This window comes from Ranitomeya imitator, chromosome 1 (genome assembly GCF_032444005.1).
Source record: "Ranitomeya imitator isolate aRanImi1 chromosome 1, aRanImi1.pri, whole genome shotgun sequence".
Taxonomy (NCBI): Eukaryota; Metazoa; Chordata; class Amphibia; order Anura; family Dendrobatidae; genus Ranitomeya; species Ranitomeya imitator.
The window spans coordinates 1,193,083,458-1,193,105,448 of record NC_091282.1 but is presented as its reverse complement, the minus strand read 5'-3'; the positions used below and the strand labels follow the sequence as shown (position 1 = coordinate 1,193,105,448).

The 21,991-nt window shown below is 42.0% G+C and overlaps 1 protein-coding gene across 1 annotated transcript in view; it reads left to right on the top strand.

Moving 5' to 3' along the window:
• The window catches only part of CLNK (cytokine dependent hematopoietic cell linker), a 46,410-nt gene extending 29,492 nt beyond the window's left edge, over positions 1–16,918 (top strand). The window contains exons 9-10 of the mRNA XM_069745812.1: positions 14,950–15,105; positions 16,059–16,918. Of these exons, the coding sequence (XP_069601913.1) occupies positions 14,950–15,105; positions 16,059–16,211 (309 nt within the window). The 3' untranslated portion in view covers positions 16,212–16,918. The remainder of the gene's footprint in view (positions 1–14,949; positions 15,106–16,058) is intronic.
• The last annotated feature ends 5,073 nt before the right edge of the window (positions 16,919–21,991 follow it).

The following is a 21,991-nucleotide window of genomic DNA, read 5'->3' as shown; positions in this document are numbered from 1 at the left end:
GCATCTTCTGTGGATGTTAAGAATGTGAATAGGTTTTTTTGTTTTTAACCTTTATAGATTATAAAAATGGCAGCCAGTAGACGCCATTTCCTGATTCTGCGTGGAAGTGAATGACAAAAAAAATACACATTTTATAGAATTTGGACTTTTGAAAAATTTTAGTAGAATTTAATTCCAATTCTAAAGAGGATTTCTCGCCAATTTAAGCATGTAAAACTGGCTACGTTATGGAACAGTGGTTGCATAGCTGAGTAAAATGTATTAATAATAATAATTTTATTTATATAGCGCCAACATATTCCGCAGTGCTTTACAAATTATAGAGGGGACTTGTACAGACAATAGACATTACAGCATAACAGAAATCACAGTTCAAAACAGATACCAAGAGGAATGAGGGCCCTGCTCGCAGGCTTACAATCTATGAGGAAAAGGGGAGACACGAGAGGTGGATGGTAACAATTGCTTTCGTTGTTTGGATCGGCCATAGTGTAAGGATCAGGTGTTCATGTAAAGCTGCATGAACCAGTTCACTGCCTAAGTATGTAGCAGTATAGACACAGAGGGCTAATAACTGCATGAAATATATGAGAACATGATGTGAGGAACCTGATTAAGGTTTAAGGTTTTTTTTTTTTAATAGGCCACACAGGGATAGTTAGGCTAATGCGTTGAGGCGGTAGGCCAGTCTGAACAAATGTGTTTTTAGGGCACGCTTAAAACTGTGGGGATTGGGGATTAATCGTATTAACCTGGGTAGTGCATTCCAAAGAATCGGCGCAGCACGTATAAAGTCATGGAGTTGGGAGTGGGAGGTTCTGATTATTGAGGATGCTAACCTGAGGTCATTAGCAGAGCGGAGGGCACAGGAAGGGTGGTAGACTGAGACCAGAGAGGAGATGTAGGGTGGTGCTGAGCCATGGAGTGCTTTGTGGATGAGGGTAATAGTTTTGTACTGGATTCTTGAGTGGATGGGTAACCAGTGTAATGACTGGCACAGGGTAGAGGCATCGGTGTAACGGTTGGTGAGGAATATGATCCTGGCAGCAGCATTTAGGACAGTAACCTCAGAAAGAGTACATGCCTAGGAAAGGCAGCTTTTACAAAAGATAAATGCATCCAAAAAGAGAACAAGATAAAGCTATAGCCTTAAAATAATTAACATGTTTTATTTCAATAAATTTATAAACAGAAAAGGAAACAATATAATAAAGGTTAAAAGGACTATGCGGATACAAAGTGCAACTGATATAATCGAACCAGACTTTAAACAGGCAATGCCATGGGTCATCCAATAATAGTATAAAATATGTAAAGTGCAGAGTGCAACCAAGAGCGTATAGACGCTTCTGATAAACAGTATGTGTGCTAATGTGCTATAGTGCACAGACTCTAAGCAGCAAAGAGAAGCTGGTAGAAAAAGGACTATGAGGCTTCACATTAATGTAAGTGTAAGTTATCCCCGTTGGATATGCGGCCTAGCTAGGCTCCAGGAGAGTGAGTAAGCCCTAATATACCAAATATAGGTGATGACCCTAAAGGAGTGACGCACAGTGGCGGTACTAAAAGTATACACGCACGGGTTAACTTCACCCTGCGTGAAGGAAGCGATCCTGTGGAGTCACAGGACCGCGGTACCGCACATAGAGCGTGAACAAGAAGTCAGCGAACACAACCCCAACACAGGATTGAAGTCCGATTAGACCACTTGCTGGCACAACACCGCAACTGGGTGTGTAAGGAAACTATTAAAATAGTATATAAAGGCACGAGAGTGCATGCAGTGCCGCACTGACGAACGCCACTAACCACCCAGGCTTGGGTAAGGAAAGCACAGAGGAAGCGCACGGCGCCATACAGGAGGTCACAGCAACTAGACGCTGTTATGTGTGTAACGTGCTGTTGGATAAGTCGGGCGCTAGATAGCAGACATACACCTTCCGCGAACAGTCATCCAATAGGGAGGGTATTTTAAAGAGCGACTTTCACACACAACACACACACATATTATCAAGACAATACTAGTGCATGGCCGTGCGGTCATGCGCAGTTTATATAGTTGCAGCACAGGAAGCTGCTACTGAAGTTTTGCCTTTTCAGGACCTTCCTGGAGGACCAATGGAATGTGCTGCAGTACCTGAGCATGTGACCCTCGATCTCCAACGGGAGATCTTGCCCTGGGCATGCTTAGTGTGTGCAAATAAGGACTTAGTCCCAGAGAAGCCCGCTCGCCGCAGATCAGTGCAGGGTACAACAGGAAAGCCAGAAAAGGCAACAGTAACCCTTTGCACAGAATCAGTCCCAGCAAGACGCTGGGAGCGACGCCTCCGCTGAGCAGAGCCCACTGCGGCCGGTACAGAATGGGAGACCGCAGCAGACAGGGATCGAGACTCCCCCTGTGCAGCAGAGGAAACTCGACTCCTAACAATAGCTTTATCTTGTTCTCTTTTTGGATGCATTCAGCATTTAGGACAGATTGGAGCCGGGAGAGATTGCTAAAAAATTTAGTTTTTAAAATTTCTCCTCTACATTGCTGAGATATTAGCTTGTAAAGTTGAGGTTATGATTTATGTTAATTCCGAGGGGTTGTTACAAGAGATTTGTCATTGTGGGCATGCACTTCTTCCCCTGCATGACACTGACTAATTATCAGCAGACAGCAATATATAGGAGAAAAAATGACACGGGGAACCTTCTAGTGGTTACCTCCTGTCACACCAACGTGTCATGCTAGCTTCAGTGAAGGTAGTCAATATAAAATTGGTGGCAGTTGGGGGATAATTTTTTTAAAGAGATTAGTTGGATAAAGTCTATAATTCTGAAAGTAGGGTGCTGACATCCGCCAATAACAAAACTCAATGCTTAAATTATTTTAGCTCATACAGTGCAAACAATTTGTCTCCTCCCTTTCTTTTGTTTTCTTTCTCTATCTTTACTTTTGCACAATATCTACGAAGATGGTAGCCTCTGAATATAGGTATCAAAGCAAGGATGTACTTGCCGTGCAAAGTGAGGTCAAAAGTACCGTATTCTAATTATTGGCAAAAACTAAGCATCTGATCAAAGCCCTCCTGCTGAAGGATCATGACTAGGAGAGAGCTGTGTAATAGAGAACATAGCCCAACTTCTGGATATGGAAGTTCGCTGAGAGGCTGAACTCTTATCTGAGTATTCTAACAGTTCAACTGTGGATGTGGACATTTATCTTTCTTGGCCCTCTAGAACTGGGCACCCAATTAACGACAATATAACAATATAAGAGAAGGTGTCAAAGCTGAGCAAGAAGCTGCAGATCATGATGCAGAAAGAAGGAATCAGCTGGAACTCACTAAATTCTCCCACATCTGTGAGTAGAGGGGAATCAGCAGGCTCCGTTTAGAGCATTTCCCTATTTAAAAAATGAAGGGAATCTTGGAATTTTCTTGCAGGTGTTCTAAAAAAAACTGCAGACAGGACCAGATGCCCTTCAGCCAGTGGAGAAGGTACTTAACCTATTGACTTGAAGGTAAAGCTTCAGAAACCTGTGCTGATCTCACTGATTAGGATTATGAGACAATCAAAAGTACACTGCTGCGGTGCTATAACATCACCCCCAAAGACGGCTCTCCATTACTAAGTTGTGGGATTGATGTCATAGGACAATATATAAGTGACATCAACCCAAGAAATACAAACCCCACTTGCCACCACAACAGGGCAAGTGGGAAGAACCAGGCAAAGCACCAGAATTGGGGCATCTAACATCAGTGTCCTTTCTGGAGTAGCTGCGAGCTGCTATTTTTAGACTGGAGGGGGCAATATCCATAGTCCCATACCAGCCTGAGAATAACAGCCCACAATTGTCTGCTGTAGCTTGGCTGGTTGTCAAAAATGAGGGGGAACCCACACCTTTTTTTTAAATCTATTTAAATAAGGGGAAAAAAAGCAGTGTAGGGACACCTCTATTCTTGATAACCAACATTGATGAAGCTGACAGCTGAGGTTTGCAGCCCACAGCTTTCAGTTTTGCCTCACTGGTTATCAAAAGTACAGGGGAACCCAAGCAGTTTTTTTTTTAAATGATTTAGTTAAAGCACATACTCCCATCAGCCACTGCCTGCTCTGACTGTTATTAGTCACAGCAGGTGTAGGCTGAGAGTAGTAGTCACATCAGCCGTTGCCAGTGACCGTAGATAAACTTTTTACCTCCAATCATAGCCGCAGGCTCACGCTGTCATTTGACAGCATGGTAACCGCGGCTGTCTGACCGGTGGTAATAATTTTACCGGCAATCAGAGGCAGTGTTTGACGCGCTGTCATACACATGATAGCGAGAGAAACATCCGGTGTTTGGTGGGCCAAACTCAAACAGTAACATGGACTTCCTGGGGTAGGTATTCCCTCTAGCACTCTGGCACCACTCCAATCCATCCTACACTCTGCTGCCCGACTAATCTGCCTGTCTTCCCGCAATTTCCCAAGCCCTTCACTGGCTTCTTATCCTGAGAGACTCCAGTTCAAACCCTTACAATGACATACAAAGCCATCCACAACCTTTCTCCTCCATACATCTGTGACATGGTCTCCCGGTACCTACCTACACGCAACCTCTGATCCTCTCAAGATCTCCTTCTCTACTCCCCTCTTATCTCTTCTTCCCACAACCGCATCCAAGACATCTCCCGTGCTTCCCCCCTACTCTGGAACTCTCTACCCCAAAACATCACTCTCGCCTACCATAGAAACCTTCAAAAAGAACCTGAAGACCTACCTCTTCTGACAAGCCTACAGCCTGCAGTGATCCTCAACCTACTGAACCGCCGCACAACCAGCTCTACCCTCTCCTAGTGTATCCTCACCCATCCCCTGCAGACTGTTTGACCTCACGGACAGGGTCCTCCCTCCTTATGTACCTGTGTATCTTGTTTTTTGCTCATGTTTAATGTATTTTGTCTAGATTTGCCCCATTTTTGCATGTAAAGCGCCATGGAATAAATGGCGCTATAAAATTGTATAATAATAATAACACATTTTTCATTCCCATTACTTTTGGGTTATTACTAGCACTTCTTTTGCCATCCAGCTTGTCCTATTGCAAGAGGATTGTGAACACAACAGCAGGGGTTTTTTTTATAGTTTCCTTCGTTAAATAAGATTTGGTTCAGGTGATCAGCTAATTAGAAGCACATTAAGTAGAATGAGGTATAATCTGGTTGAAATTCAACTGACACTGGAATGGAATGGCTGTCCGACATGTAGAGAAGCTGATTTTTATAAAACTGTGCAGTGGTCTCTTAATTTTTGCCAGAGCTGTATTTAATAAATTTGTTTTATTTTGTTTTACTTTTTCACTTTTAGGCCAAATTTGTGCAGAAATATTACATTTTTTTTAATGGTTCAAAAACCTTCAAGCACAATTTTATTTACTGCAGGCACAGCAGTTAGAACTTGTTCATGCTTGTTTCATTCTGTTAGGAGGTGCTTGACAGTTTTTGTTTCTTTATAGTATGCATTTGTAGGTGGTAAATATAAAAAATGAGCAATGAGCTCACCTGTCCAGGTGCACTGCAAAATACTCCAGTAATAGTAATAGTCCAAACAATTTTTTTAGTGATCCAGTAGCATAAAAGGCACAAAAATGGTTGATCACAACAGCACAAAACATTAAAAAGGCAAACAATACATATCTGTTGCACTGCTAGGCAACATGTTTCAGACCTGCATTGTCATTTGTCAAGCCAAGTTGCATTTTACAGGACCAGCAAAAATTATGAGATTTTCAGAAATCTCATGCACACATATTGTTTTTTTTTCCTGACTGAATTGGAAAACTGCTGCGTTTTTAAAACTGCAGCATGTCACTTCTTTCAGGGTTTTTTTCTCCCATGGAAAGCAATGGGTAAGTGCAAAAACGCAGCAAAGAATGCAGTTATTATCAGATTTTTCCACATTTTTAGTGAAAAAAGCAGGTACAGCAGTTTTTGAAACACATTTATTTTTCTGATTATTCCGAAGTGTGAAAAAAATGTATTGGCCTCCTTTTCTTAGAAGAATGTCAGCTAGGATTAGTACAGTTTAATTAATTTAGTGATATGTGGAAAGTCAACATTGGCCGACCAAGGTGTGAGATTGAACAATACATTATCAACTCAAGGGCTTACCAAAGTTTGAAAGTAAAGAGCGTCCTACAAACTCAATGCACTACCAATGTCATAGGTAAACTATTCCCCACCAATTTATCTCCCCACGCTGTGACATTTGTAATTGTGTATTTTTTTTTTGGACTCCTAAGAACTTTTTTGTTCAGAATAGTCACTATTTTTTCATACATAAAAACACTTTTCAGCTAAATAATTTGATCAAATTGCCCTTTTACCACAAATGGATGGTTTCCCATATGTCTTGCACTGGTGACCTGTGGTCATGCTTCTGTGTGGAAGCAAAGCTGTACTTTAGGATCCTGAAAAATACAAGAGCAAAACCTAGTTTTGTAAGCAGCTTTACTGCAAGAGAGCAGGTTTTGCAAAAACGCAACATGCGAACAAGGCCTTAGGGCTATCAGTTTTTCTCGTATGAGTGTTTTCCGTGTTTTTTTATGGGTAGCACAAGCACGTATAAAAGTCTATGGGACTGTTCACTTGTCTGATAATTTTTGAGGATCAAGTGCTATGCTTAAAATCATGAAAACATGTCCAATATTGAACCGAATGTTGGGTAAAACTTGGCATGGCTAGTTTATGGGTCTAGACCGGACAGCACTAGGATGTCATCTGTGTGTTGTCCATTTTTCATGGAACGCTACATAGGAAAAGATAGAAGAAACTTTTTTTGTTTTTCATCTGAGAAAGGCCGGCGTCACACTAGCGTGTTTTACGGCTGTAAGAGGGGTGCTGAAAATACGGATTGCATACGGTACAATGCTTCTATATGCCCCTGCTCCTTTCAGCCGTATTTTACTGATCAGTATTATACGGTCTTCTACGGCCATAGAAAATCGCAGCATGCTGCGTTTGTCACCGTATTGCGCAAAAAATCCGCCAAGGAAAGTCTATGGGGGCCAGAAAAATACGGATTACACACGGACCAGCAGTGTGACTTGCGAGAAATACGCAGCGGCGTTAGAGAGAAAAGCCGGCAATTCAGTGCGGTGTACAGTAAAATCACACTGACAGCTTACAGTAGAATAAAAGTGTACACATAGAATAGGTATATATATATATATATATACATATATATATATATATATGTCATTGAGACACATATCTACTATATAAAGCTGAGTGTATGTGTGTGTGTGTATGTATGTCCGGGATTGGCATCTGCACCGTCGCAGCTACAGCCACAAAATTTTGCACAGTCACACGTCTGGACCCCGAGAGCGTCATAGGCTATGTTGTGAGGCGAAATTTTAACCCCGCGCGTTCCAATTCACCAAACAATCTTGCCCCTATCTACATAATGGGGAAAAAAGTGAAAGGAAAAGTGTTGGAGGCGTCGCAGCTACAAAAACAAAATTTTGCACAGTGACACGTCTGGACCCTGAGAGCGTCATAGGCTACGTTGTGAGGTGAAATTTTAACCCCGCGCTTTCCAATTCACCAAACAATTTTTCCCCTATCTACATAATGGGGAAAAAAGTGAAAGGAAAAGTGTTGGAGACCTCGAAGCTACAGCCACAAAATTTTGCACAGTCACACGTCTGGACCCTGAGAACGTCATAGGCTATGTTGTGAGGTGAAATTTTAACCCCGCGCTTTCCAATTCACCAAACTATTTTTCCCTTATCTACATAATGGTGAAAAGTGAAAGGAAAAGTGTTGGAGGCAAATTGACAGCTGCCAGATGTGAACAAGGGGGACTTAATGAATGAGAGCGATGGCGAAAAAGAGTATATACCGATCAGTTGCTAAGGTGGGGCCCCGACATGAGATACTCACCACACATGGGGATATGAACACACACAAAATGTGCCACACACTACCACGTGCTTGAACACATATACCACCATCAGCACACATTTCACCACACATACACCAACCTTGCCACATAAAAGTCGAAACACAAAAGTCGCCGCTCAAAACTCACCACGCGCAAAACTCGCCACATGCAAAAACTAGGCTCACGCAAAACTCGCCACAAGTGCAAAACTCACCTCATGGAAAACTCGCCACACGCAAAACTTGCACACGCGGAAAAATTGCCACATGCACAAAATTTGCAACACATGCAAAAGTTGCCTCACACAAAACTTGCACATACTCAAAAGGCACCAGACATAAAACTCACCACGCGCAAAACTTGCCATGCGCAAAACTTGCTGCACACAACTTGCTACACTAACCTGTCACATGCAACTCGACACACAAAAAGTTGCTACACGCATGTTGCCACACAAAACTCATCTCACAAAAGTCGCTACATGCATGTCACCACACACAACTCAACACACACAACTTGACAGACGAAACTCGCCCTAAAACACACACAAGTCTGGTATTAGCCTTCAAAAATAAAAATCTGATTAATAAGCAGACAAACTACAAGAGCAACAAATGTACTATATAGGAAATACAGCAGCTGTCAGTCACATGACCTGTCTATTATGTGTATGTGTGAGCTAATATATACTGCCAGGGGGAGGGCTTCCTGTTGGCTGGGGATTTATCAGGCTGCCAATTTATCTTACAAATACTGAGGTAAAAATACTGAGCAAATAACGTGTGAATGCGGTCTAATGCAGGAGATCACACAGGTATATACTATATACAGGGGAGATGACACACAGATATATACTATATACAGGAGAGATGACACAGGTATATACTATATAGAGGAGGAGATGACATACAGGTACATACTATATACAGGAGGAGATGACATACAGGTATATACTATATACAGGAGGAGATGACACACAGGTATATACTATATACAGGAGCAGATTACCTACAGGTATATACTATACACAGGAGGAGATGACATACAGGTATATGCTATATATAGAAGATGACATACAGGTATATACTACAGTTAGGTCCATATATATTTGGACAGAGAGAACATTTTTCTAATTTTGGTTATAGACATTACCGCAATGAATTTTAAACAAAACAATTCAGATGCAGTTGAAGTTCAGACTTTCAGCTTTCATTTGAGGGTATCCACATTAAAATTGGATGAAGGGTTTAGGAGTTTCAGCTCCTTAACATGTGCCACCCTGTTTTTAAAGGGACCAAAAGTAATTGGACAGATTCAATAATTTTAAATAAAATGTTCATTTTTAGTACTTGGTTGAAATCCCTTTGTGGGCAATGACTGCCTGAAGTATTGAACTCATGGACATCACCAGAAGCTGTGTTTCCTCCTTTTTGATGCTCTGCCAGGCCTTCACTGTGGTGGTTTTCAGTTGCTGTTTGTTTGTGGGCCTTTCTGTCTGAAGTTTAGTCTTTAACAAGTTAAATGCTGCTCAATTGGGTTGAGATCAGGTGACTGACTTGGCCATTCAAGAATATTCCACTTCTTTGCTTTAATAGACTCCTGGGTTGCTTTGGCTTTATGTTTTGGGTCATTGTCCATCTGTAGTATGAAATGACGACCAATCAGTTTGGCTGCATTTGGCTGGATCTGAGCACACAGTATGTCTCTGAATACCTCAGAATTTATTCGGCTGCTTCTGTCCTGTGTCACATCATCAATAAACACTAGTGACCCAGTGCCACTGGCAGCCATGCATGCCCAAGCCATCACACTGCCTCCGCCATGTTTTACAGATGATGTGGTATGCTTTGGATCATGAGCTGTACCACGCCTTTGCCATACTTTTCTCTTTCCATCATTCTGCTAGAGGTTGATCTTGGTTTCATCTGTCCAAAGAATGTTCTTCCAGAACTGTGCTGGCTTTTTTAGACGTTTTTTAGCAAAGTTTAGTCTAGCCTTTTTATTCTTGATGCTTATGAGTGGCTTGCACCGTGCAGTGAACCCTCTGTATTTACTTTCATGCAGTCCTCTCTTTATCGTAGATTTGGATATTGATACGCCTACCTCCTGGAGAGTGTTGGTCACTTGGTTGGCTGTTGTGAGGGGTTTCTCTTCACCATGGAGATTATTCTGCGATAATCCACCACTGTTGCCTTCCGTGGGCGACCAGGTCTTTTTGCATTGATGAGTTCACCAGTGCTTTCTTTCTTTCTCAGGATGTACCAAACTGTAGATTTTGCCACTCCTAATATTGTAGCAATTTCTCGGATGGGTTTTTTCTGTTTTCGCAGCTTTAGGATGGCTTGTTTCACCTGCATGGAGAGTTGCTTTGACCGCATGTTTACTTTACAGCAAAACCTTCCAAATGCAAGCACCACACCTCAAATCAACTCCAGGCCTTTTATCTGCTTAATTGAGAATGACATAATGAAGGGATTGCCCACACCTGTACATGTAATAGCCTTGGAGTCAATTGTCCAATTACTTTTGGTCCCTTTAAAAACAGGGTGGCACATGTTAAGGAGCTGAAACTCCTAAACCCTTCATCCAATTTTAATGTGGATACCCTCAAATGAAAGCTGAAAGTCTGAACTTCAACTGCATCTGAATTGTTTTGTTTAAAATTCATTGTGGTAATGTCTATGACCAAAATTAAGAAAATGTTGTCTCTGTCCAAATATATATGGACCTAACTGTATATACAGGAGGAGATGACACACAGATATATACTATATACAGGGGAGATGACACACAGGTATATACTATATACAGGAGATGACATACAGGTATATACTATATATAGAAGGAGATGACATACAGGTATATACTATATATAGGAGATGACATACAGGTATATACTATATATAGGAGGAGATGACATACAGGTATATACTATATACAGGGGAGATGACACACAGCAGGTATATACTATATACAGGGGAGATGACATACAGGTATATACTATATACAGGAGATGACATACAGATGTATACTATATATAAGGGAGATGACAAACATGTATATACTGAGGTGAAAATGAGAGGTGTGAGGTGAAAATGAAAAGGTGTGAGTGCAAAATGAGAGGAGTGAGGGAAAATAGTGTAGTGATCGGAAAATGACAGATGTGAGGTCGAAATGACAAGTGTTAGGCGGGAATGAGAGGAGTGAGGGAGAAAATGAGAGGTGTGAGGGAGAAAATGAGGGATGTGAGGGGGAAAATTAAAGATGTGATTGGGAAAATGAGAGGCGTGATGGGAAAATAAGAGAAGTGACGTGCTATAACTAACCACAGATATTTACTATGCCCAGGCAACGCCGGGCTCTTCACCTAGTATGTATATATATTAATATTTCATACAGCGCTAGATAGCTTTAAAGCCGGTAATTCAATTGCCGGTTTTTGCAATCTCCTTCCTAAACCCGACATGATATGAGACATGGTTTACATGCAGTAAACCATCTCATATCCCCATTTTTTTGCATATTCCACACTACTAATGTTAGTAGTGTGTATGTGCAAAATTTGGGCGCTCTAGCTATTAAATTTAATGGTTAAATGGCGGAAAAAATTGGCGTGGGCTCCCGCGCAATTTTCTCCGCCAGAGTAGTAAAGCTAGTGACTGAGGGCAGATATTGATAGCCTGGAGAGGGTCCACAGTTTTTGCCCCCCCCCACGGCTAAAAACATCTGCCCCCCAGCCACCCCAGAAAAGGCACATCTGGAAGATGCGCCTATTCTGGCACTTGGCCACTCTCTTAACATTCCCGTGTAGCGGTGGGATATGGGGTAATGAAGGTTTAATGTCATCTTGCTATTGTAAGGTGACATTAAGCCAGATTAATAATGGAGAGGCGTCAATTCTGACACCTATCCATTATTAATCCAATAGCATGAAATGGTTAAAAAAAAACACACACACATTATTAAAAATTATTTTAATGAAATGAACACACAGTTTGTTTGAATATTTTATTGTTCTCTCAATCCACCTGAAGACCCTCGCTCTGTAACAAAGGAAAAATAATAAACCAACAATATACATACCTTCCGATGATCTGTAACGTCCCACGATGTAAATCCATCTGAAGGGGTTAAAATATTAAACAGGCAGGAGCTCTGCTATAATGCAGCTGTGCTCGTGCCTGTAAAACCCCGGGGAATGAAGGTAATGTAGGTCAATGACCTGTAGTTACCATCATTCGTGGTGATGCGCCCTCTGTGGTTGTCCTCATATGAACTCGAGCGTGGGAACTTTCCTGGAAAGTGGCTGGGGGCAGATGTTTTTAGCCAGGGGGGGGCAAAAACCATGGACCCTCTCCAGGCTATTAATATCTGCCCTCAGTCACTGGCTTTACTACTCTGGCGGAGAAAATTGCGCGGGAGCCCACGCCAATTTTTTCCGCCATTTAACCCTTAAATTTAATAGTTAGAGCGCCCAAATTTTGCACACACACTAACATTAGCAGTGTGGAATATGCAAAAAAAATGGGGATATGAGATGGTTTACTGTATGTAAACCAGGTCTCATATCATGTCGGGTTTAGGAAGGAGATAGCAAAGCCGGCAATTGAATTACCGGCTTTCTGCTATATCGCGCCGAAGTAAATATTAATATATATATATACACACAGTATATATGTTTTTATGATTTTTTGACAACATGGATCCGTTGTATGTCCGTATGTTGGTTTTGCAAGCCTGCGAGAAAACCTCGCAGAACGGATGCCATACGGATTACATACGGAGGATGCCATGCGCAAAATACACTCACACACCCTGCCTACGGAGGAGATATGGACCACTATTTTGGGGACTTTTCTGCGTATTATGGCCGTAAATTACAGAACGTATTTTTATACGCTGAGTGTGACGCCGGCCAAAAAGTGATCAAAACTTTCACCAAACTCAGGTGGTAAAAACTGACGCACTGACCACACTGAAATAAAAAAAAAAAAACACTAACGAAACTAACACCAATTTTCTCAAACGAGAAAATCATTGATGTGTGAATAAGGCCTTAAGTTGTTTTTTATTCATGTTGGATGTTACTTTTTTTTTTAATTTGTAGGCTTTTGGCCTTGAAGATCTATGGTTGATAAAATAGGACGTGACAAGTTGTCTTGTCATGCCGGATGCACATATATGAATTGGCCAAATTATGTGCTAAGCAACGCCATTTTTTAAGCCTTCTCTATATGGCAATAATGCAGTTTACATTTAATATATAAATTATTGATAAGCTCTTACCACACTTTTAGATCGATATAACCATGATAAATTGTGACTCTTTGGGAAGGTACACCTCAATGATCAAATACAAGCAATCATGCATGGAACAGCCACATAGACTCTTATGACTAGGACTATTCATAAAGGGAATGAGTCTTTCCAAATAAATGACCTATTGTTTTTTGATTCTATGCAACATGTATTTTTTATAAAAAAATTTTATATAGTATTTACACGACCGTATTATCTCTCAGCCGAGCGATATGCGACGATTATGCTAATCACACTCTGATCAGAGTATCTGCACAGTGTAATCTGACTTTCTCAGATTAGTAGAAGATGGAAAAAAATTTCCTCCGTCTTCTCCATTCTGTCAATCCATGAAAATCGGACAGTAGCCCGATGTCATCTGAGTGGAATCTAATTTTTTTTCCAAGAACTCATTGACTTACATGTTTGAGCACGATCCGAATGTTTGATCCATCTTGGGCACGATGCGCCTTTCTCCTCGGACCGAGCCGCAGAAAAAGTTTGGACATGTGCACTGCCCCATAGAATAACTTTGGTCAGAGTGAGATCCGATACTTTGTTGGATCGCGCTTGGATCAAAAATATGTTCATATGCACGAGACCTTAGGGGAAGAACTCCTTGCCGATTCCACATACGGCATTCAGACTAGTTCCCTGTAACAAAAAAATAAAGTTGCACATTGACAACTAAGCCTAGTACTATACTCATACCTTCCATTCTGTTCAGCAGCCACATGGGTATAGGCAGAAAAAAACTGTCTTCTACATCAGGAAAAAGTCATTGTACAGATGGAGGTGATCTGTTGAGCAAATTGAAGATGAAATGATCTCTAAATGGCCTAAAGTTAAAGATGTCACATTTCCTTTGTGTTTTAGACAAAAAAAATATATAGATTTTCATTTTTTATACCTTAAAAAGTACAAAAAGGAACATGGGATGATGCAAAAATTTAGGCACTCTACATGGTTAGTACCTAGTAGCACCCCCTTTTGCAAGTCTCACAGCTTGGAAACACATTTTGTAGCCAGACAAGAGTCTTTCAATTCTTGTTTGAGGGATTTTCATTCTTTCTTCTTTGGAAAATTCTTCCAGTTCTGTGAGATTCCTGGGTCGTCTTGCATGCGCTGTTATTTTCAGGTCTAGTAACAGATTTTCAATGATGTTGAGAACTGTGGACTGTGAGGGCCATTGTAAAACCTTCAGCTTGCGCCTTTTGAGGTCGTCTATTGTGGATTTTTAATTATCATTATCCATTTGTAGAAGCCATCCTCTTATCATGGCATCCTCTTATGTTTGCATCATGAAGTTGTTGAAATTAGGGTTGGGAGGTTTCTCTCTCTCTATTTCTCTTGTAGAGTGTAAGCTCTTATGGTTGGCTGGATCCTCTCTCTCCTCTCCCCATGTGTATTTTACAAGCAATTACAAGTTTTCCAGTATTGATATTAGTGCAAATTTATTCTCCATGAATCTATATTTAGGGAGAAGATTCAGTCGGTGAATTCCAATTTCAAAAGATTCGCTCATCTCAATCCGTGACTGTTAAACTGTTAAGGAGAAAGCAGTTTTTGTTTTTTCTTTTTTTTTTTACAATTGTTTCCTCTGGTCATTACTTTTTGGCTGTGTAATACTGGCACGCGCCGAGTGCTTCATGCTTCCTTAACTGTCATAAGACAAAATATCCTGATGCGCACTAGATGAGAACTTGTGAGAACTATATTGCTTTGTTGTTGCAGGATGGGGCATTCCTGGTGAGGGACAACAGTCACAGAACTTCTAACGAGCCCTATGTTTTATCAGTCTACCATGATAATAAAGTGTATCACATCAAGATACGTTACCTGGAAGACTGTCAGCAATATGCGCTGGGCACCGGACGCAGAGGAAACTACGTAAGCAATTAATCCCAGGGGTCTTACCTTAGGTCTCATCATTCATCTTCTACAAGACTAGCATCATTGTGCCCCAATGCAAGCCCCTTATATCTGTCAGCAGGTTTTTGCTACTTAATTGGAGAGCAGAATAATGTAGAAGCAGAGACCCTGATTCAAGTGATGTGTCACTTATTCATCTGCTTAGTGTGTTTTAAAAAACCATTATCAGCAGGAGATTATCACTAGAGGACTACTTGACCTGCTGCCAGGTAGTCCAGCCATGCCCCCCACTGATTGGTCAGTTTCTGTCTCTGAACAGAAGGCTGCCAATCAGTGGTGTGGGTGGGGTTATACAGGCCTCAGAATTGCTAGATCTGTCGCAGATAAAATACAGATTTCATCAAAGCTGCAGAAAGCAGCCCAGTAAGTGACACATCGCTGGAATGAGGGTCTTGCCCCCCAACATCCTGCTGCTCTTAGATTCCTTTTAAAACCATGTAAATACTTGGACATGTCTGGTGGTCTTGTGCAGGAGTCAGCAGAGATAAGGTTATCGTGTATGACTAAATAAGAAAGAAAGCGATACTCCCCTACTGGCACTTACGGGGATCCAGGGCATGGTGCTCCGGAAAGGACATGCCACCGGTCCAGCAGTAGGATCACTGCAATGTGACTGGCTGCCATGGTCTACTGACTTCAGCAAGTCATCATCACTTACATCACAGATGACGCACCCCTGGAGTCACCTGACCACGTTAGCCAATCACATGCCACAGCGGTCCTTCTTCTGTAACAGTGATGTCCCCTTCCACCGTAAACACAGATCACAAGGTGGCCCACGCTGAGTCCAGGCAAGTGTTGGCGGGTTATTATTGCTTTATTTTTTTAATATGCCAAGTCACTGGCAAAATTTAAATTTTTGCCAGGACAACCCTTTTACATTTCTAATTGAGCAATTATTTTTATTTCAGAAATTTAATTCTGTGGAGGACATTGTTGAATTCCATAAAAGTTTCCCTCTACTGCTTCTTGATGGAAGGGACAAAAGTCATTTTCAAGGACACCAATGTTTTCTGACTCGACCACCAATGATGAACGCTATAAAATCGTCACAATCTCTTTAATTTACCCATGGCATACATTTTGAAATGCACAGTTTAAATCAGACCATGGACTGGCTCTATATATTTTTTTTTTTTCCGCAGCTGGCACCATTTATTCCAGTTAGAGACAGATTGGTACGATGACTTACTCCTGTACCAGGGTTGCCAACCATCCAGAAATTCATGGACAGGCCATAAAAATTGATCACTTTTTTCCCTTGACCCTTAAGAAAAATTTGTTGCGTCTGTGGTTAGTTTGACGCTAGAGAAAGTCATACAGATTATTATTAGGATGACTAATTATTATCCTTTCAGAGTTCACAGTGAATGCAGATGATGTCTTAATATCAGAATTATGGGCTGTAGCCATGTGTCAATGATAATCTGAATGGTTTTTTTAATAACCTTTCATGAAAAAAATTAAAAAAAATCTCTAAAAGATGCAAAAGCGAACCGAAAAACATGAACAACTTAGAACATTGAAGTGCTAACGACGGTTTTGAAGCAGACAAGCTCGGGGAACCTGGCATTAAAGGGAACCTGTCACCTCAAATTGGCGGGATATGTAAATGCCTAGTTTCAGGTCATGACTGTCTCCATGGTGATGCAATACAAATAACAAAAGACTGACTGGCACTTTCTAATCAAGAAACTGGTGTGAACAGGTGCGAACTAAGAGTTGTCATCTCTATACATAAATAAAGTTGCACTCTGTAGTGCTAAACCATGTATACATGAAATATATAAAATTACTGTTCTAGATAATAGGAAAAAATGGAGATACTTACCACATAATTTGTCCAATTCATGCAGGCCCAACAGCCAACTACTAGTCAATCTCTGGTTTTGATGGGAACCTATCTAATGTGAACACCTCTCTAACGCTACAGCCTGAATTTATGGGTAGGTAGGATCCTGCTGCAATAAAAACTTCCACAGGCTGGAAGGCAGAGTGCTCGGTCAGAGAGCTAATACACCAATGAGAAAAAACTGACTGGAACGTCAAACCACAATCGCCATGATGTACCCATACATCAATGGTTGTGAAACCCTTCCCATCTACGACTTATGGGTACATCAAAGGTCACGAAAGTGTTAAACGCACAAAAAATTTAACAAAAATGTAACTCTGAGGCTGTTCTTTTGTGCATGTTTTTTTGCAGGTGTCCACACTATCCAACGCAAAAACAATTTTCTCAGATTATTGTGTGTTTGCTGCTTTTCTTTTATGCCTTTTCCACATTATTTGATGCTATTTTTGTGCAGATGTGAAACCGTGTTTTTAATGCTTTCCAAATAGTACAGAAAATCTTTGATCCTGTGCTTAAAAATGCAACAGCTTTTTTTTTCACGCATTTTTTTCAGGCTCCACATAGAAGCTGCACAGTTCAGCAGCGTCTTTGTCAAGGGTTTACCGTGACAGATTGGAACCAGAAGACCGCAGCGTCTGATTTCTCCTACTCCAATACTAATTAGAAACACTTCACCTTCATATTCAATTGTGTAAATATCTTTAGGCAGTCCAGGGGTTAATCTGCTCAGTTGAGAGCTCCTGGAAGCTTTACTGCATTAAGGTTTTCAGCTGTTCACTGTCATGTGTGCGACAGACGGTAGGAAGAGAAAAAAAAGGCGAATATTACTCAGAAGCCTCCGTCTCCTCTGCATCCTCTTCAGAAGAGGATTCTAACCGGTTTTGCTTTCTGCTGGACCAAATGGACCAACTGGTTAAATCAGTCAGGTCCACCATGGGGGTAGCCGACGGAAAACCAGAACTTTCTGCACAAGACCTGATGTTTGGCACTCTAGACCCGAGAAAACGTAGGTCCTTCCCACTAAATGACAAGGTTCAGAACCTAATCAGTAGAGAGTGGAAAAAGCCAGAAAAAAAGGGCTCCCTACCACCAGCCTTTAAACGGAGATATCACTTCGAGGACCCATTGGTAAGCAGATGCGATAAGACACCAAAATTAGATGCAGCACTGGCCAAAGCTTCTAATAAATCCTCTATTTCCTTCGACGATCCGCTTGATGAAAAGGCAGATTCATTCCTTAATGGAACTTGGGAGATGTCAGCTGGTGCCCTCAGACAAGAAGTGGCTACGACATACACAGCCAGATCAATGATGGTCTGGCTGGATGAACTAGAATCTCAACTAAAAGACGGAGCCTCTATGGAATCCATGCTAAAATCCCTACCAATAATCCAGAATGCCACAGCCTTTCTAGCTGACGCATCCGCAGATTCAGCAAGGATGGCAGCTAGGGCTGCAGGGTTATCAAAAGTGGCACGCAGTGCTCTATGGCTGAAGTGTTGGCCAGGCAACATTTAAGCCAGATCCCGCCTTTGCTCTATTCCGTGCGAGGGGGAATATCTGTTCGGACCAGTTCTAGACGAATTTCTGGAAAAAGTCGGGGACGAGAAAAGAAGTTTCCCACTCTGCCAACCACCTCTTATAGGCGTCCTTTCACGAGGAAAAGATTCTTTCGTAGAGGGGCATCCAGAGATCAGGGCAGATGGGATGATAAAAAGAGGAAAGGTACTGGCTTCATGTTTGGAGGTGGGGGTGCCAGGAACCATCCCGTAAGGTCAAGAAGCCACCCCAATGACTACCTGCCCCGGTAGGATGTAGGGAGTCTGCCTTCTACCCGGCCTGGTCCCAAATTTCCAATAGCAATTGGATCCTGGGTATAATAGCTACGGGTCTACGGTCCGAGTTCTCCTCCATTCCCCAAAACAATTTCAGTGTTACCCTGCTTAGATCTTCCCCAACAGAACAGGCGGCCCTGGAAACAGAAATTTGTGACCTGCTCAGTAAAAAGGTTCTATCAGAAGTGCCGGAGGGAGAATGGGGTAGAGGATTCTACTCCCCTCTATTCCTAGTACGTAAACCAGATGGCTCCTTCAGAACTATTATTAACCTTTGAGCGCTCAACAAATTTCTGATCGTACGACCATTCAAAATGGAGACTGTCAATTCCGCAATACAATTACTGTTTAAAAACTGCTTTATGGTGGTGTTAGATTTAAAGAACGCCTATTACCATATTCCCATTTATGCAGGCCACCAGTGATTCCTTAGAGTAGCGGTCCCTTTAGATGGGTTGGTCTGTCATTTTCAGTATAGTGCCCTCCCTTTTGGAATATCGGTTGACCACCCGGGTATTTACTAAAGTCATAGCTGAGGTCAAGGCCCACCTGCATGAGTCTGAACTTCTGGTAATCCCCTACCTCGACGATTTCCTTATGGTAGGTAAGACAGAGGGTCATTGCTTGGAGCAGGTACAAAAAGTAATGTCTGCCCTGGAATGACTAGGATGGTTACTAAACATCAAAAAATCCTGTTTACAGCCCATTCTTAGGCCTGACTTTGGAGTCCCAGATTTAGGAATGCCGTCTACCTCCCGATAAGATAGTCCGCCTGCACTATCAAGTCTTAAATGCCTTCAATAACCCCACAATGTCCCTTAGGAAAGTGATGTCTCTCTTAGGCTCTCATCCTGCATTCCCAAGGTCCAGTGGGCCCAGTACCATACAAGGAATTTACAGGGCGAGGTTTTGTTGCACCAAAAAATGTTGGGGGGTCATCTAGAGGGTCAGCTGACTTTGTCCCGAACCGAACAAATCCCTTGGCTGGTGGCTAGAATGAAAGTCTGTCCACGAGGGTCCCCTGGGAGTGTAATGTAACCTGTATAGTTACCACAGATGCTAGCCCTTCTGGTTGGGGGGCTCGTATGGGTGAAATTGTAATCCAGGGACTTTGGGACCATCTTCAGAAAGGAATGTCCTCTAACGTGAAGGAGTTGACGGCAGTGGAATAAGCAGCTAAAAGACTCCTTGTCTATCTACAGGGTATTCTCCGACAATCAGGTCACCGTGGCGTATATCAATCATCAAGGTGGAACCCGTTCCAAACCCCTGATGAACGTGGCACATCGTCTGTTCCAACTAGCAGAACAACACTTTCTCTCATTAACCACTCTTCACATAAAAGTGATAGAAAATACTACGGTGGATTACTTAAGCCGCAACAGCTTGAAGCAGGGAGAATGGTCCCAAAAAATTCTTTCTTCAACCTTATTGTGAAAAAGTGGGGTCAACCAGAATAGGGTCATGCCGTCAGACTTAAACTTAGTCCTCACGGCCATGACAGAAGCTCCATTTGAGCGGATTTCTTCAGCCTCTATTAAAATCTTGTCTCTTAAAGTAGCTTTCCTGGTAGCTCTAACGTCAGCTCATAGGGTTAGGGACATCCAGGCATTATCCAGGCTTCCCCCTTATATGCAACTTAGAGATGATAGGGTGATACTTTCACCTGATTCAGCATATCTACCTAAGGCAAGGTAGTCTCCAGATTCCATAGAATGCAGGAAATAGTTCTTCCATCCTTCCTCCCTAATCCTAGTAATGCTAAAGAAAAGAAACTACACACCCTAGACGTAAGATGTTTCCTACATTATCTAGCAGTTACTGAACCCAGGAAGATAGATAACGCCCTGTTCGTGTCCTATCAGGGTAGTAGGAAAGGTCTTAGAGCATCAAAAAGTATGCTAAGTGGATCAGGGAGGCTATTTCACTGGCATGCATCTGAAAGGGCAGACCGGTGCCGAAAGAACTAAGCGCATTCCACTAAAGCTATGGCAGCCTCGTGGGCGGAGAGATTGGAGGTGTCGATCGACCAAATATGTAAGGCTGCTACTTGGTCCTCTCCAAACACGTTTCTTAACCATTATAGATTAAACCTGGGTGCTTCCTCAGACCTCTCCTTTGATGCAAGAGTGCTGCAGGCTGTAGTCCTTCCCTAAATAGTTTACTCTCTGTAATTGTCTTTGTGGTGCAGTCATGGACGACCAAATAAAGTCTTACCAGCTAATGGCGTTTTTCGGAGTTCATGACAGCACCCATACATACCCTCCCGTCTTCTTAAGTTCTGGGTGTACACCTCTTCCTTATTATTTTCCACTCGTGGTGGATAGTTAAGTAGTAATATTGTTGTGTATAAATTATGTCATTAACCTTGGTGGTCCTCTTGTGCTCTGTAAAGCGACTGATGCGTGGGAGAGGTGCCGCCCTTATGTATCTGTAGGTTTCCTGCTCCTGAAGGGCGGATCCTCTCTCTCTTTGGTGCTGTCATGGACTCCAAAAAACACCGTTAACCGGTGAGTAACTAAGATGATCTGTGACAGTCGCATGGTTTTGAGTGTGCTAATTCCCTTTCTTCTCCTACTTTGGTTTAACCTCATCCTCCACTTCCCTATGCATCCCTTTGTTACATGTGAGTATATTTGTATGATTGCTATTTTTCCCTAATCCCTATTCGTATGACCTTGTGAAATCTGATTGGTATACTACGGTGCACTACTACTCATCTCTTCTCTGGGTAGGGAAGGGTACAAACTGAGGACAGATTCAGGAGCTAAGGCAAGGTATGTGGCCCCAGCCTCTTCACCATCAGAAGTAACCCAGGGAGCAAGGCGAGCTATGGTGCTCCTTAGTGTTAGGGACAGGGAAGGAACCCCTGGTTCTGGGACACCCGACAACAGAGGCGTGACAGTTTTTACACACACCAAGAGTGGAGTTTTCATGAAAGTCCATTCACTTTACTTAGACATTTAGGTTGTGTTCACTTGTATCATAAATGCTGTGTTTTTTTCAGTTGAAATTTTGCTGTGTTTAACCCTTTTACCCCCAAGGGCGGTTTGCATGTTAATGACTGGGCCAATTTTTACAATTCTGAACATTGTCCCTTTATGAGGTAATAACTCTGGAACGCTTCTATGGATCCTGGTGATTCTGACATTGT